The 13,113-nt window shown below is 42.2% G+C and overlaps 1 protein-coding gene across 3 annotated transcripts in view; it reads right to left on the bottom strand.

Annotated features, from left to right (window-relative positions):
• Positions 1-13,113, bottom strand: part of cacna1ha (calcium channel, voltage-dependent, T type, alpha 1H subunit a) — a 126,191-nt gene that overhangs the window by 15,142 nt on the left and 97,936 nt on the right. For 2 of the 3 annotated variants that reach the window (XM_069525061.1, XM_069525060.1), the window contains 15 exons: positions 9,449-9,600; positions 9,057-9,242; positions 8,829-8,946; positions 7,665-7,820; positions 6,642-6,729; positions 6,276-6,550; positions 5,463-5,831; positions 3,147-3,250; positions 2,841-2,964; positions 2,503-2,571; positions 2,162-2,346; positions 1,901-2,027; positions 1,250-1,375; positions 993-1,082; positions 223-436 (listed from right to left, as the gene is read on the bottom strand). In XM_069525061.1, coding sequence (XP_069381162.1) covers positions 223-436; positions 993-1,082; positions 1,250-1,375; positions 1,901-2,027; positions 2,162-2,346; positions 2,503-2,571; positions 2,841-2,964; positions 3,147-3,250; positions 5,463-5,831; positions 6,276-6,550; positions 6,642-6,729; positions 7,665-7,820; positions 8,829-8,946; positions 9,057-9,242; positions 9,449-9,600 — 2,383 coding nt within the window. The remainder of the gene's footprint in view (positions 1-222; positions 437-992; positions 1,083-1,249; positions 1,376-1,900; positions 2,028-2,161; positions 2,347-2,502; positions 2,572-2,840; positions 2,965-3,146; positions 3,251-5,462; positions 5,832-6,275; positions 6,551-6,641; positions 6,730-7,664; positions 7,821-8,828; positions 8,947-9,056; positions 9,243-9,448; positions 9,601-13,113) is intronic. The other variant, XM_069525062.1, reaches the window with a different exon arrangement.

Genomic DNA, 13,113 nt, shown 5'->3' with positions numbered 1-13,113 from the left:
CGGCATCCTGAGTTGTCCATGCAGTGTTGGGGGAGGGGGCCTCAGTCATGCAGTCACATGCATCAGACTGGCGTAGCCCACGCACTCGGTCAGCGATCAGCTGTTTGCGTAAGCTAGCCAGTCTTTCAACCACTATTTCCTTGTTTTCTCTCTGTTCATTCTCGTTCTCTTTTTTCGTCAGGCTCTGAAAGCAGGCAGTGCTCAGAAAAATAGACTACCGACCAGCCCCTCCATTCTCCTTACTCCTGCGCTTTTTCTCTATCATTTTGAGCCTCTTCTCCTCCCGCAGGCGGGCCTCCTCCTCCTCCTGGTCCTGCCGGCACTTGTGGAAGTTCTCCACCACGACGCCGACGAACATGTTGAGGACGAAGAAGCTGACGATGAGCAGGAAGGAGATGAAGTAGAGCAGCATCCAGGGGTTGTGGTTTCTCACAGGCTGAGTAGAGGAAGAGGAGGAGGAAGGAATGGGTGGAGAGAAAATTCAGTTTTTTGATATCACTATTTTATGTTTAGTAAAGACACAAAGAGAGAAATGTGAATTCTTTACAAGTCCCCTCCTTTTAAAAGCTTTTAGAAAGAGTTAAAGAAAACATGTTGCCGTCTGTGTAGCAGTAAAACATCAAGATTTCTTTAATTCTTTTTATTCTGTGGGTTCTCTTCACTCAGTTCCTGCAAACATGAAACACATTTCAGGCAATTACACCAGAGACAGTCGTGGATCTGAGGACATCAATTGAAGCTTTGAAGTGTGTGCTATAAATTCCTCTTTTGAGCCTCGAATTTATTTGGTATTATTACAACACTGCAATTTAATTTGGCTTAAGTCTGTTAATTTAATTGTTCACTCCCACTCGGTTTCTTTTTCACGCTGTATTTTGAAGTGGATTTGCATTAATGCTTATACTCAGGGTTAGAGTATTTATTATAGTGGTTATTCACAGATATTTGGCTATTTTCCTAAAACATGCGGAGCAACTTCCTCTCATCATTACCTGTTGGTCCACCCCCACCGCATCCAGTCCATCATACATGATGTTGACCCAGCCGTCCTTACACGACAGAACGAACAATGACATCAGGGCCTGGATCGGAAAGAGAGAGATACAAATCATAATGAACATTTATTCCAGTTTTTACTTGATCAAATACCAAAATGTTTTTAAAACAGTGAGACTTCTGTCCTGAGTAACATTTTATTTGTGGAGTGAAGATCGTGTTGGTGATAGTGGGTGAGTGAGTTAATCTGTACCTGGATCAGGTTGTCAAAGTTGTACTTCCTTCGTATCCAGCGGTAATTGGCCTGTGCACAATCTGACTTGTTGGTGACGTTTTTTGTGTCCAGACCTTCACAGTGGTAGAACTTCCCCTTGAACAGCTTGAGCACAACAGAAAAGAGAGAGAGAGAGAGAGAGAGGTCTGCGGGGCTGCTCGGCTGCAATTTACACATTATCTCACCAGCGCTCGCAGCTTTTTAAACATCCGACTATTAATGTCAAGAAATAAACGTTTCACAGAGCTCGTTCTTCTCAGTGGTTTTTCCTGAGTGCTCAGCTGAAACGCTGGCCTGAGGGTCATGTTGTCCTTTTGCACAGTTAACCCAACTGTCATTCTTTCACAACTCACACTCTTAAGGGACAAAGAATCATTGTCCACTGGATATTCAGGACACTTCCAACCCTGCCTCAAGCCACAATCGCATATGGAGCTGATCAACAGGACTGACGTTCAAGGCTGCTGCACACTAGAGGATAATCAGGGCGATGTTAGACCCGATTTGCCGCTTCCGAAAATCACTGCTGCGTTCCCGACTGGAGGTCAATCGGTGCAGTGTGAAGGGTTCATAAAATAATCTTGATGCTACAAAAAAAGCAAACTATGTGTGTGTGTGTGTGCAAACTACCTGCACCCCCAAGATGCCAAAGACAATGAAGAAGGCGCAGCAGATAAGGACAATGTTCCCGATGGGTCTGAGAGAGGTGATGAGAGTCTCCACGACCAGCTTCAGTCCCGGGGCTCGACTGATTACCCTGGAAGACACAAATTTCAATGGACAGGAATATGAAATAGAGTAGGATGTCTAGTGTTCACATGCAATCATACAGTACATGTGCAGAAGTATCAATCCCATACCAACTGATGAAACTACAAACACAGTATTTACCTGAGTGGACGTAGTGTTCGCAGAAGACGCAGGACTCTGAGGATGCCCAGGATCCTGTTTCCACCAGTGTAGGCCAGAGAGACCAGAATGTCGACCAGAGACACAAACACCAACAAACCGTCCAGAACGTTCCAGCTGGACTGAAGGTAGCTCTGCTTCCCGAAGCAGAAACCTAAAGCTACAACCTGGTGTGAAAGCCCCAAACACTGAGAACCTACTGAACTCATGATGGAATCATTCAAACGTCACTTGTAAATCAAAGGTATGATTCAAATAAACAAAGGAGAATAACCTAGTGTGGTAAACCTTTCAATAAGTGGAAAGAAAAAAGTAATGTTTACCTTAATGGCCATTTCTGCAAAGAAGATCACAGTGAAGACATAGTTTGACACGCTCAGAAAGACTCGCTCCTAAAGAAGGGAAAGAAATTAAAAGGTAATTAATGTTAAAGTCTGAACCAGACTCAAAAATCAAAGTTCATGTCTTTGTTACATCGTTTATATTTGATTTGGTTAGTTTAGGTTTCACACGAACATATAGGGAGGGGAGTAAAAACTTTTGTGTGACATATGATTGAAGTATTATCATGAACCACTGATGCGTTCAATAGCTGCTGTAAGAAAACACACCTTGTCACTGCGTGTGTGTGTGTGTGTGTGTGTGTGTGTGTGTGTCTCACCGTGCTGTATGACTCTATGTCAGGTCTTTCCAGAGCAATGGTGATGCAGTTGAGGAAGATGAAAACCAGAACCACATGGTCGAATATTTTGTGAGAGATCACACTTTGGCACCAAACCCGTAATCTAAACAAACACACACACAGACACAATAGATGTCCATGGTTGGTTAAAGCTATTGACCAAAAGATAATCAGTGAGAAGACAAAACAAAAGAAAAATAAGAGAAGGAAGCCAAGGTTATCAAATACAGCAATTAGGAAGCAAGGAGTAAGAGGAGGGCTACTGCAATGACGAGAGAGACTCACAGGCTCTCTGGAGAGAACAAGTAGAGCGCCCAGTCTTCGTGCTCTTTGCACCAGCGGGGCTTCATGTTGCGGAGCTCCTTCTTGATCCAGGAGCACAGGGAGCTCTGCAGGGAGGAAGTTTTACACATCAACCACAGCAACAACAGTAACGCTTTCTTTTTAATGCAAGCATTAGATGTTACCAATTTATTCTAAGGAGACAAAATGATTGCTTTTGATACAATCAACACCAACATCATTGTCATCTTCTTCTTCTTCTTCCGTTAAAAGATTCAAAATCCAGATGTTCTGTACTTTGCAGTGACACACAGAAGTGCAAGCATTTAAAAATTGAATCGACATTGAATAAATGTTCCTGATGGACAGATGTGAACAGCCTCTGATCAATAAGTATATAATACTTATTATTTTATATATTTTATTTTGTTCATATCTATTTACCCCATACATCAATGTCAAACCTGTTGCCAAGGAAATAAAGAAAACACTTCACAAGCCTGATGAACGGTTCTTCAGTGTCTGGCAAAAAATGTCCATATGGTTTGTGAGTTTTACTCCAGAACCAAATTCCCACTCTCAATTTTGGCTGATGATTAAAATCATTGCAAAGTTAATGAGGGACCTTAATTTACTTCAGTGAAAAAACAAAATCTGCTGCTCCAGGAATGAAATTATTAAAGACAAATCGATGTTTGTGCTGACGTACAGATAAACTGATCACTGCCTCCTCATGGAATAAATGCCAGGAGGATAAAAATGCACCTTTACAAAGATGGATGGCTGCTCTAACTATAAACTGTAAGTAGTGTTTAAAGTTTCCATATAAAAATACTCAGTATTTCTTATTCATGCAGCTGCAGCCACTCGTGTGACAACAGCTGTGCCAAGTGATAAAACTCCACTCCTTGGATATATACATACATATACAGTATCAAACCCTCAGTGAATGTGAGATTGTATTACTTATACAGACAGCTCTTTTAAATAGTATTTGAATAGATGTCTTCATAACTTCATTGTCTGTAGCAATTTTAGCTTGTACAATAGCTGCAAACAAAGTTTGTGATAAAAACAGACGAACAGCGTAGGTGCACAGCTTCTAATTAAGAACTGCCCAAAATCCAGCAGGCCTAAGACACTACTTATTTGGCAGGCTGCAGCTGTGTGTGTGTGTGTATGTGTGTGTATATGTGTGTCTGTGTGTTTGTGTGTGTGTGTGTGTGGATAAAAAAGAACCTGCTGCTTGGATATCGTTGGAGCTGAAATCCATAATCCTTGACACAGACACACACTGAGAACCACGTGCATTAATATATACACATCTCATGCATGCATACTCTTGCACACGCACACGCACACTCACACACACACACACACACACACACACACTGGCAGTCTGCATTAAGCTTCCCATATTCAGTGTGCCCAGGGAGCGTCCTTTTGTTTCAGTGGATTTCATGGCTTCATAAACTCAATTTGGAGCCAATAAAACCATCAACACTGTCACAACAGAGGTCACCCGAAACCACCGGGGGGAGTACGCCCTTCTCCGGGTTCTTACACACACACACACACACACACGCACACACACAAAGATGCACAACCACAAGTGACTGTACATACACATGCTTGTGTTTCGCACCCACAGAGAAAACAATTACTGCTAGAGCCAATCAATTACAACTAGACAATTAGTGTTCCCCACAGGACTTACAGTGTGAGCACAGAACACACACTATAATGTCTCAGTGACAGAGAGACACAGAAGGTCCCAAGGAGACAAAGGAGAATTTGGTGAGCGAGGAAAGAGGGAGAGAAAAGCTGAAATAAAATGTGTAAACAGTCAGAGAGGGCGGATTAAAAGATTAAGAATTAACATAAGAAAACAAAACCACTGAGGCTCAACTGTTCAGTAAAACTGTCAAAAAAGGCCTAAAGTACAAATATGAGCAGAGAGAACATCTGTTACATCTGCTCCAATCTGGGATTGTTTCTTTAGCTGCATGATTATCAGCAATGTGACACACTGGCCACACTCATTCACTTATAACCTCCTGTTTTATTAATGTCTGTGTTTACATTGATTCGTATCATCAATCAAATAATCCCATGATCTCATCTCTCCTTATAGCACTTCTTCAATTGTGCTCTATCAATAAGATGACTTCACTGTAGAGATGTTCAGCACAGTTTCATAATTTCATGCTTGAGGCCTGCGTAAGAAATGAAAGTGATTTTGATGTGATTTTTGATCAGTAAACTCATGATTGTCACTGTTCTTTGATGAAATACATTGATGTATGACTCATAACTTACATCATCGTCCAGGTCGTCTTCAGGCGAGGAATCGTCCTTGGCGTCGTTGTTCACGTTGGGGTCATAAGTCAAGGTCCTGCCATTGCAGTCCCCATACTCCGCTACTATGGAAGGCAAGAGAGTAGACGCCTGCAGCAGCTCCAAGCCCGGCTGTAATCTGTTGTTTCCCCCGGCCTCCCCCGTTTCTTCCCCTCCATCTTCCTCCTCTCCTCCCTCACCGGACAACAGGCTCTCCCTCTCTCCGCTGGTGTCTCGCCTTTTGAGGCTCGGCGCTCTTCCCAGGCTGTTCCAGCTGGAGCGGCGGCTTCCCCAGGAGCTGCCGGACCCACGGGGAGGGAGAGGGGAACGCCGTCCAGGACTTGAGAGGCTCTGGAGAGACGGGTAACAGGGGTGAGCACAGCATGTGGCTATAAAAATGTGTGTTAAAGTAGTCTCAAGATGGACACCGGGCTGTTGTTGAGTATCAGAAGTTTTTTAAAATAGTTAGAGGTTTTAGATTCTCCTTCATGGTAGTGGATCGATGATTGAAACCCTTGAGAAGAGGATGTTATGTTCACACTTCTGAAGCCGAGGTAAGTCTGCTCTATAACTGGATTTGCTGGGGAGCAGCTCTTGAATTGAAGTACTGTGATAGTTTTTTAGATACTATTCCTAGAGGAAAGTGGGTTGTCACAAACTATATATATTATATTCTCTCAAAAAATGTTATTATTTGGAACCTATTAATATCAAAAACTAATTGGTTTGGAAATTAACTGATGAATAAGTCTGGGATTATTGTTTTTTTTCCATTTACTGTCTGATAAAGCTCACCAATGAACGCTGGTCATATGCTAATGGGTCCATGGAGGTGGAGCTCCCACGACGAGATTCTGCATGACCAGCTTCCGTCTCAGGAAACCCCAGTCCCACCTCGCCATATCGAGGCATCCCCACGAGCTCATCCCCGAGGATGGAGTCAGGTCCCAGGGAGCTCTTGGGGGTGGGCATGGGTGTGGCTGCCGTTCGCATGATTATAGGAGGAGCCATCGAGCCGCGAGGGTCAACATGACCATTAGCTGTCATCATCAGGGAGTACATCTTTAGCTCTGTGTAGGAGAAGAAGCCCTTAAGTCTTTACTATCATATTTTATTCAAAAACAGTCCCTTATGAATTCAGATGAATGTAATATAACCTACCAGTGTCTCTGAGCTGTTCTACCTTTTCGTCCTCCTCAAAGTTGTCCGATTTCTTCTCATCGTCTGACTCCGACCTGTTTGCATCACCCTACAATACACACAGATTCATGCAAATAAGCATTTCTCTCTGCATTTCTGCAGAGTTAACCATCGTGGAGATGATTACAGGTGCAACGATTTTCATGCATGAAGGGGCTGTGCAGCTGGGCCACAGGCGATAACAGTGCTGGATCATGAAGAATTGATTATTTGAAATTGCCAGTGGGTGTGTTCGGGGCTGGTGGTATTTTTCATCCTCTCCTCCTCTTTAAAAGCAGTGGTGCTTTGCATAATGTGACAGTTTGATTAGGGTTCAGACTTGCGACCCTCAGATGGCTCCAATGGGAGTTAATTAACAGCAAGTCAAGGTCTGCATACGGCATGAATACACACAGCTGAGGGATGCTGTTAAGAATTAGATTAGTGTTATAATCAGTCTAATGGTTAGAGAATATCTCCAAAAGTAAAGCACATGTGCAAATGGTGAAATGAGCATCTGGGAAAAGTCGATGCACAAATTCCATCACCTAGAATTTGAGTGCAACAAATGCTGTGTTGATCTGATCCAAGTGGTGGAGGCATAAATTGATGGTATAATGTATTATTGACAACATAATGAAACGCGCTACAGGATTACTACAAAGATGGACAACGCGTGATAATTTGAACCTGTTAAGTTTAGACCACATCAAGATTTATGACCTATACTACGGCCAGACACCAGGTGGTGATTGAGAGGTTTTGGCTTCACTTTTACTTGTGATTTAATGAAAAATGAAAATATCTTGTGGTCATGTGATAAATGAAAATCCTACGTCTTTAAACTGTGTTTGTAAAAGACAAAGAATAAAAAATAAAGGACAATTAATGGGACTCTTTACTCGTCTTTTGGCCTTACAGCTGCATGTTGAAAATTAAGCATAACAACAAATCAAAAGACTCTGATCTGATATGATGAGCAGAAATCAACAAAGTCCTCCTCACCTCAGCCTGGAAGCCCTCGACCAGGATGGCCACCAGCAAATTGAAGAGCACGTAGTTACCAAATGTCATGAGAGCGACAAAGTAAAGGGCCGCCCATGGAGAGGTAGAGGCCATGCCATTATACAACACCACATTCCAGTCCTCCTGGGTAAGAATCTGTCGAATGAAACAACATCATGAGCGAGCGGGCATAAAGACGTGTGGGGGGGGGGACAGGAGGTTAAAGGGAGGACAAGAAAAAGAGAATGTGAGACGGATGGAAAAGTAATGAAAGAAATGGAGCGATATCAGCCTTTACTGCGCTTGTGGGATGTATATGCTTTATAAAAACCCACGACTGAGCTACTTTTATTGCCATCTTTGCACAATGCTTCAAACACAAGGGACTCGTATTCCTTGACATGCAACGTGCACTGTATGTGTGTGTGTGTGTGTCCGTGCCTAAATCAATGTGAGTGATGGAAGCATCTAAAGGCAGGACAGTGTTCATGATGCAGCAGGAACACTCACTGCCCACTCACGCTGTGGCAGGAAGGCCATCATTGTGCCGTCTGGGTGAATGTGTGTATTTACATATGTGTGGTTTGAGTGTACTGCAACCGCCCCCCCCTGAAAAAAAAAAACAATATAGGAAATATATATATAGTTTGTGCTACCCCCTCATATGACAGTCAAGTTTGGATAAAATGCCTCTTCAGCATCTTAAGTAAGACAGTCCGCTGCGTTCTGTGCTCTACCTTTCCGCTGACACATCCAGTTTAGAAAAGAGGACAATCTACTGTATTGAACAATATCTCCACATGAGCAGAGCAAAAAATTGTAGTGAAAGAGAAAAGAGAGGGGGGGGGGGGGTATGCATAAGCAGAATTTCTCATTGCACTGCAGTTGACTAATGAGCAGCGCTTGGCAGTTAAGTTTGGCTCACACAAATACACACATTCACGTAAACACACTCAGAGTTTGACATTTTGATTTGAGATGGCAAAGAAGCACACACATGGTCGAAGCAGGGGCAAAAATATAAGTGCACGCACACGGTGCAGTGTATTTCTAGCAACTATAGTGAACTAAGGATATGATGCTCTGGCTGCCATTTGCAGCAGCATTTTCCAAACCAAATGAGAACGTATGGACAATCTTTAGGTTATGGAGACGAGAACTTACCTGGAATACGGTGACAATGGCCCAAAGTAAAGAGTCAAAGTTCTTGCGGTCGGGGATCGTGTCTCCATCTTCCGTTTGGTCACTAAATTTACAACCGAACAGATGCATACCCAGTATACTGCAGGGAAGTGAGAACAACACAGACATTAGGAAATTATATAGATGCAAAAATATAAGACAAAATATATATTTTCAAGATTCAAGATGTTACGTGTTGTGAGCGCACACCTGAATGTGAAGATGAAAAGCATCAGCAGCATGCAGAAGGTGGCCACGTTATCCATGGTCTTCATCAGCACCACCAGTTGTCTCCTTAGGGCGGGCAGGAAGCGAACCAGCTTCAGAACCCGCAGCAGACGAAACGTTCGCAGGACTGACAGCCCGCCGTCTGCCTGGCCAATGATTTCCCACACGCTGAGAACACACCAAGAAAATCCCCAAACTTTTAAACTTTAAAATTTAATTGAGTGTAGTTTGCAAAATCGACGCTGATCTGACACACGATAGTAGGAATCAGGAGTGATTGTAGTCTAACAGGTTTAAGAATTACTACAACGGCTCCAGTGAGAGAAGCATGAACTAACAAATGCAAAGATAAGTACGGGTGGGGTTAATATTACCTGATGATAACGATGATGCTATCGAATATGTTGTACGGGTTCCTGATGTACCCGAACAAGCCAAACGCCAGCAGCATGAAGCCCATCTCCAACACGAACATACTGGTGAAGACGATGTTACTGATCTCCAACACATCAGTCAACTCCTCGGGCTGGAGGGACGGAAGGAAAAAAGTAAATAAGAGAATGACGAGAAAAAAGGCTCAAAGAAAGAAACAAAGACAACCGACGAAATACAGAACGGGTCAATAAATATCTCCAATCTATTATCCAAGAACTGTAAAATCCCTTTTAGCCTTTGTGCCCTGAGCAGAGACGGTTATCAATCAAGTTCAGAGCTGTAGTCAGGGCCAATCAATCAAATGGGCACAACTGCGGCCATCTATCACTGCTGACCCACTCCACTTACCTCACAGCACAGTCAGTGATTTAACCGAGACCCCCACGTAAAGCAGGTAGCTCAGTCTCAACCCTGCAATTTTGTGCTCTAGTAAATGCATCATGGGGTCGCGACCCCTTTGGCTTGAGCTGATTCAGTGCAATAATGATGCTATAGTGGCAGAGTGTTTCTGATCCGCTCAAGTAAATCAAAGCAGAATTGGCCAGTAAGTGTAAGAGAATTAGTAAAAACGTATTGAACTGACATGTATCATGTGTTTCTGTATGTGGATTTCCAAGATGTCCACCATTTGCTAAACCTCATATCACCCTCCTGCACACCCAGACGTGTCCTTTGCTGACACTCTCTGTACTTATACATAATATTCTCCTTTCTCTCCCTTACTCCTTTAAACAGCACGACGATTCCTTAGTATTAGTATTCACACTTAATGAATAATTATGATTCCCAGACGACTGAATCATCCGAAACCGCAAAAAATATTTTATTCTGCCAATCAGTTTTTAATTCAACGATGCAAAGTCATTAAAACATTTTTTTTTCTTCATCTGGGGGATCAACAAGGCCCAAAGCCCATTTCATATCCAGGACCATGGTGTATTAAATCAGATGGATCATATTCTGGATTAATTAACACACTGCTGTGATTAATGTGAAATAAAACAATCCCATACATCCCTCTGCTAGCACGGACAGGTTAAGATCAGCGTTAGATTTTTCTTTTGTGATAAGTTAGAAAAAGCCTTTTGCACCTTGAATGATTAACAAATGAAAATCTGCTGTGGCACTGGAAAAAAAGGGGCAATTGTTCTGATGCGCTCAGGTTTACACTGAAGGTCGAAACACACAGAGGAGTTCACCTTCATCCTGGGTTCTTCTAACTCTGTCAGCCTCAGTGATCGTGTATAAGTACATTATGTGAAACGTCAAACTCTAATTATAATCATCCATACATGCACATTTATTATTCTGTGATTGGTGGAAGTAACAAAAGCTCTCTATATAAAAGTGTAAATACGGATTTGAAACGTAAATTATCAACTGATTTGATGAATTTAGAGCCGATGTCACTGATCGACTGTTTGGCTCTCGACTGTCAGTGGGTGTGGTTTTTGATTGGCGTACTGGCAGAAATAACAAGAGTCGTGCTGCTGTAAAGGATAAATGTCTGTTGGGTGTCCTCAGCGATGAATGAAACATGGTATAAAGTATCACAGCCCGATCGATCAGCAACACAACAATGTCCGTCAGGTTGATCGTATCGATTGATGATTTATCCATTTGAAAACATTTGATCTCTTCCATCATTAACTTGGAAGCATTTTCATCACTTCTGCTTTTTTTCTTGAGCTCATCCTTGAGGCCACTTTCCTGAAATGATAAATGACAATTTGAAAAATGAACCTAAGACAGAAAATGATGAAGCGCGTCTCTGTTTTCGTCATATCACCTCCGTATTAATCAAATCGCTTGATAATTCATCACTCCACTTTTCATCACACCTCCACTTTTACTGGCTCCGTTTCGCAAATTCACATGAATTTTCATCACCTCTATTTTTATCTGTTAATTTGTGTGACTTCCTCCCCTCATATGATTCCTCCAGTTTGCATTATCAAACACTTATATAATACTTTCATAACCCAGTCAGGACACTGCTGCTTCAGCCGAGGATCATGATGGGAGTCGCTGATAGAGGGCGCCACACTACACAGCTACACCTCAAACACAGAGACAGAGTTTTTACACCCACCTTTATTGTCCCCGGTACAAAAATCTTATTATGTCCTTATTTTACTTTTATTCTTTAAATGTCTATAACTACACTTTATTATGATGTGTAAATCTGTATGCATGTGTGTAGATATCTAATGGTTACACCTAACAGTGATGTCACAGTGTACTGACATTTCTACATCACTAAAAACAGGGAACACATTTCAAACACTTGAGGTTAACAAACTTTGTTTTCCTACTGAGTGATGGAGTCCTAACAGGGTTTCCTGCCAAAATCTGAAATGTTTCGCAGACAAGCGATTGCTTTGTTTTGGATTTTTTGGTTTATTTTTGGGTTAGGGTTAGGGTTAACCCGTTTTTCCAAACAATCAAATTAAATCCCTTAATAAGATATGTTATATCATATCATATCATAAATATACTTTTATTCACCTAAAAGGTTGAATGCAGACATGTACCTGTAAGTGAGTATTTTTACATTGTGTTGTAATGTAATGGGTTTTCTTGTGAGGTGCAGATAAAGTGAAACAAAAGCAAAACCACATCTCTGTTTTTGGATGTTTTACTATTTTTGGCTCATGAGCTTTTGAATTAATTGGGACGGTGGTGAAGCAGACAGGGCTGTGCAGGAACAACAGGAGACAGATGTAACGTCAGGGGACTCAACCTGTCATGTTGTGGAAAAGAAGCCGTGCACACAGACTATATAGAGACTATGTGTTTGGTGCCCTGGCTGTTTGGTTTTAACTGTGTCTCACTTCCCAGACGGGCACCACATAAAAACTTTAAAGCACTTCAACAAAGCTTTAAAAGAGCTCTCAACCTAAACACACACAACGTTCAGACTCGCACACAGGACATTATTATCCACCGGTGGACTACAGTGGCATTTTCATTACCTCTGTGAACAACCGTCTTCACAGCATACGTTGCAGAGCATACATTTTTAATGCCTCATAGCGGGACAAATTTATCTGTACTTTACACTGTGGCTGACACAGTATGTTAAAACAAGACGAAACAAAATGCAGTAATAGCTGGAGGGCACAAACCTGGGAGCTGAAGGTTTGAAGTGTTAAAAAGAAAAAAAGAGAAAACGGAGGAGGAACTGGCACGGACCAAATGTGAATTCTGGTTCTGGCTGATGCACAAGAGGTTGGGAGGAAGCACGAGCTGCTTTGAGGATGACAGGAGCAAAATAAAAATAAAAACTCATCCCTGCATCTCACCCTCATCCAGCTTATAGGAGAAGAGTTAGTTTACCATGATGATAAGTGAGTGGTTTCCAAATAAGCTCTCAACCACAGACTGTGTGTAAAGACGGACGACGTGACGGCTCCCCCAGAATGGTTTCTGTCATTTTGGGTAGTTTTTAATCACACTGATGTATTTCCAAGTGTTTTCTGTTTTTCAATTCTTTTATTGATCTTATAAAGACTAGGTGAGATGTCACGATTGACAGCTGACTCATGATTGGTGGATACCCCCGACTCCATCCCTCAATAGGTACTGCACAGACTCGAGCTTT

Source organism: Paralichthys olivaceus, chromosome 5, assembly GCF_024713975.1.
Source record: "Paralichthys olivaceus isolate ysfri-2021 chromosome 5, ASM2471397v2, whole genome shotgun sequence".
NCBI lineage: Eukaryota > Metazoa > Chordata > Actinopteri > Pleuronectiformes > Paralichthyidae > Paralichthys > Paralichthys olivaceus.
The sequence above is the reverse complement of the archived record's forward strand: the minus strand, read 5'-3'. Positions and strand labels throughout refer to the sequence as shown.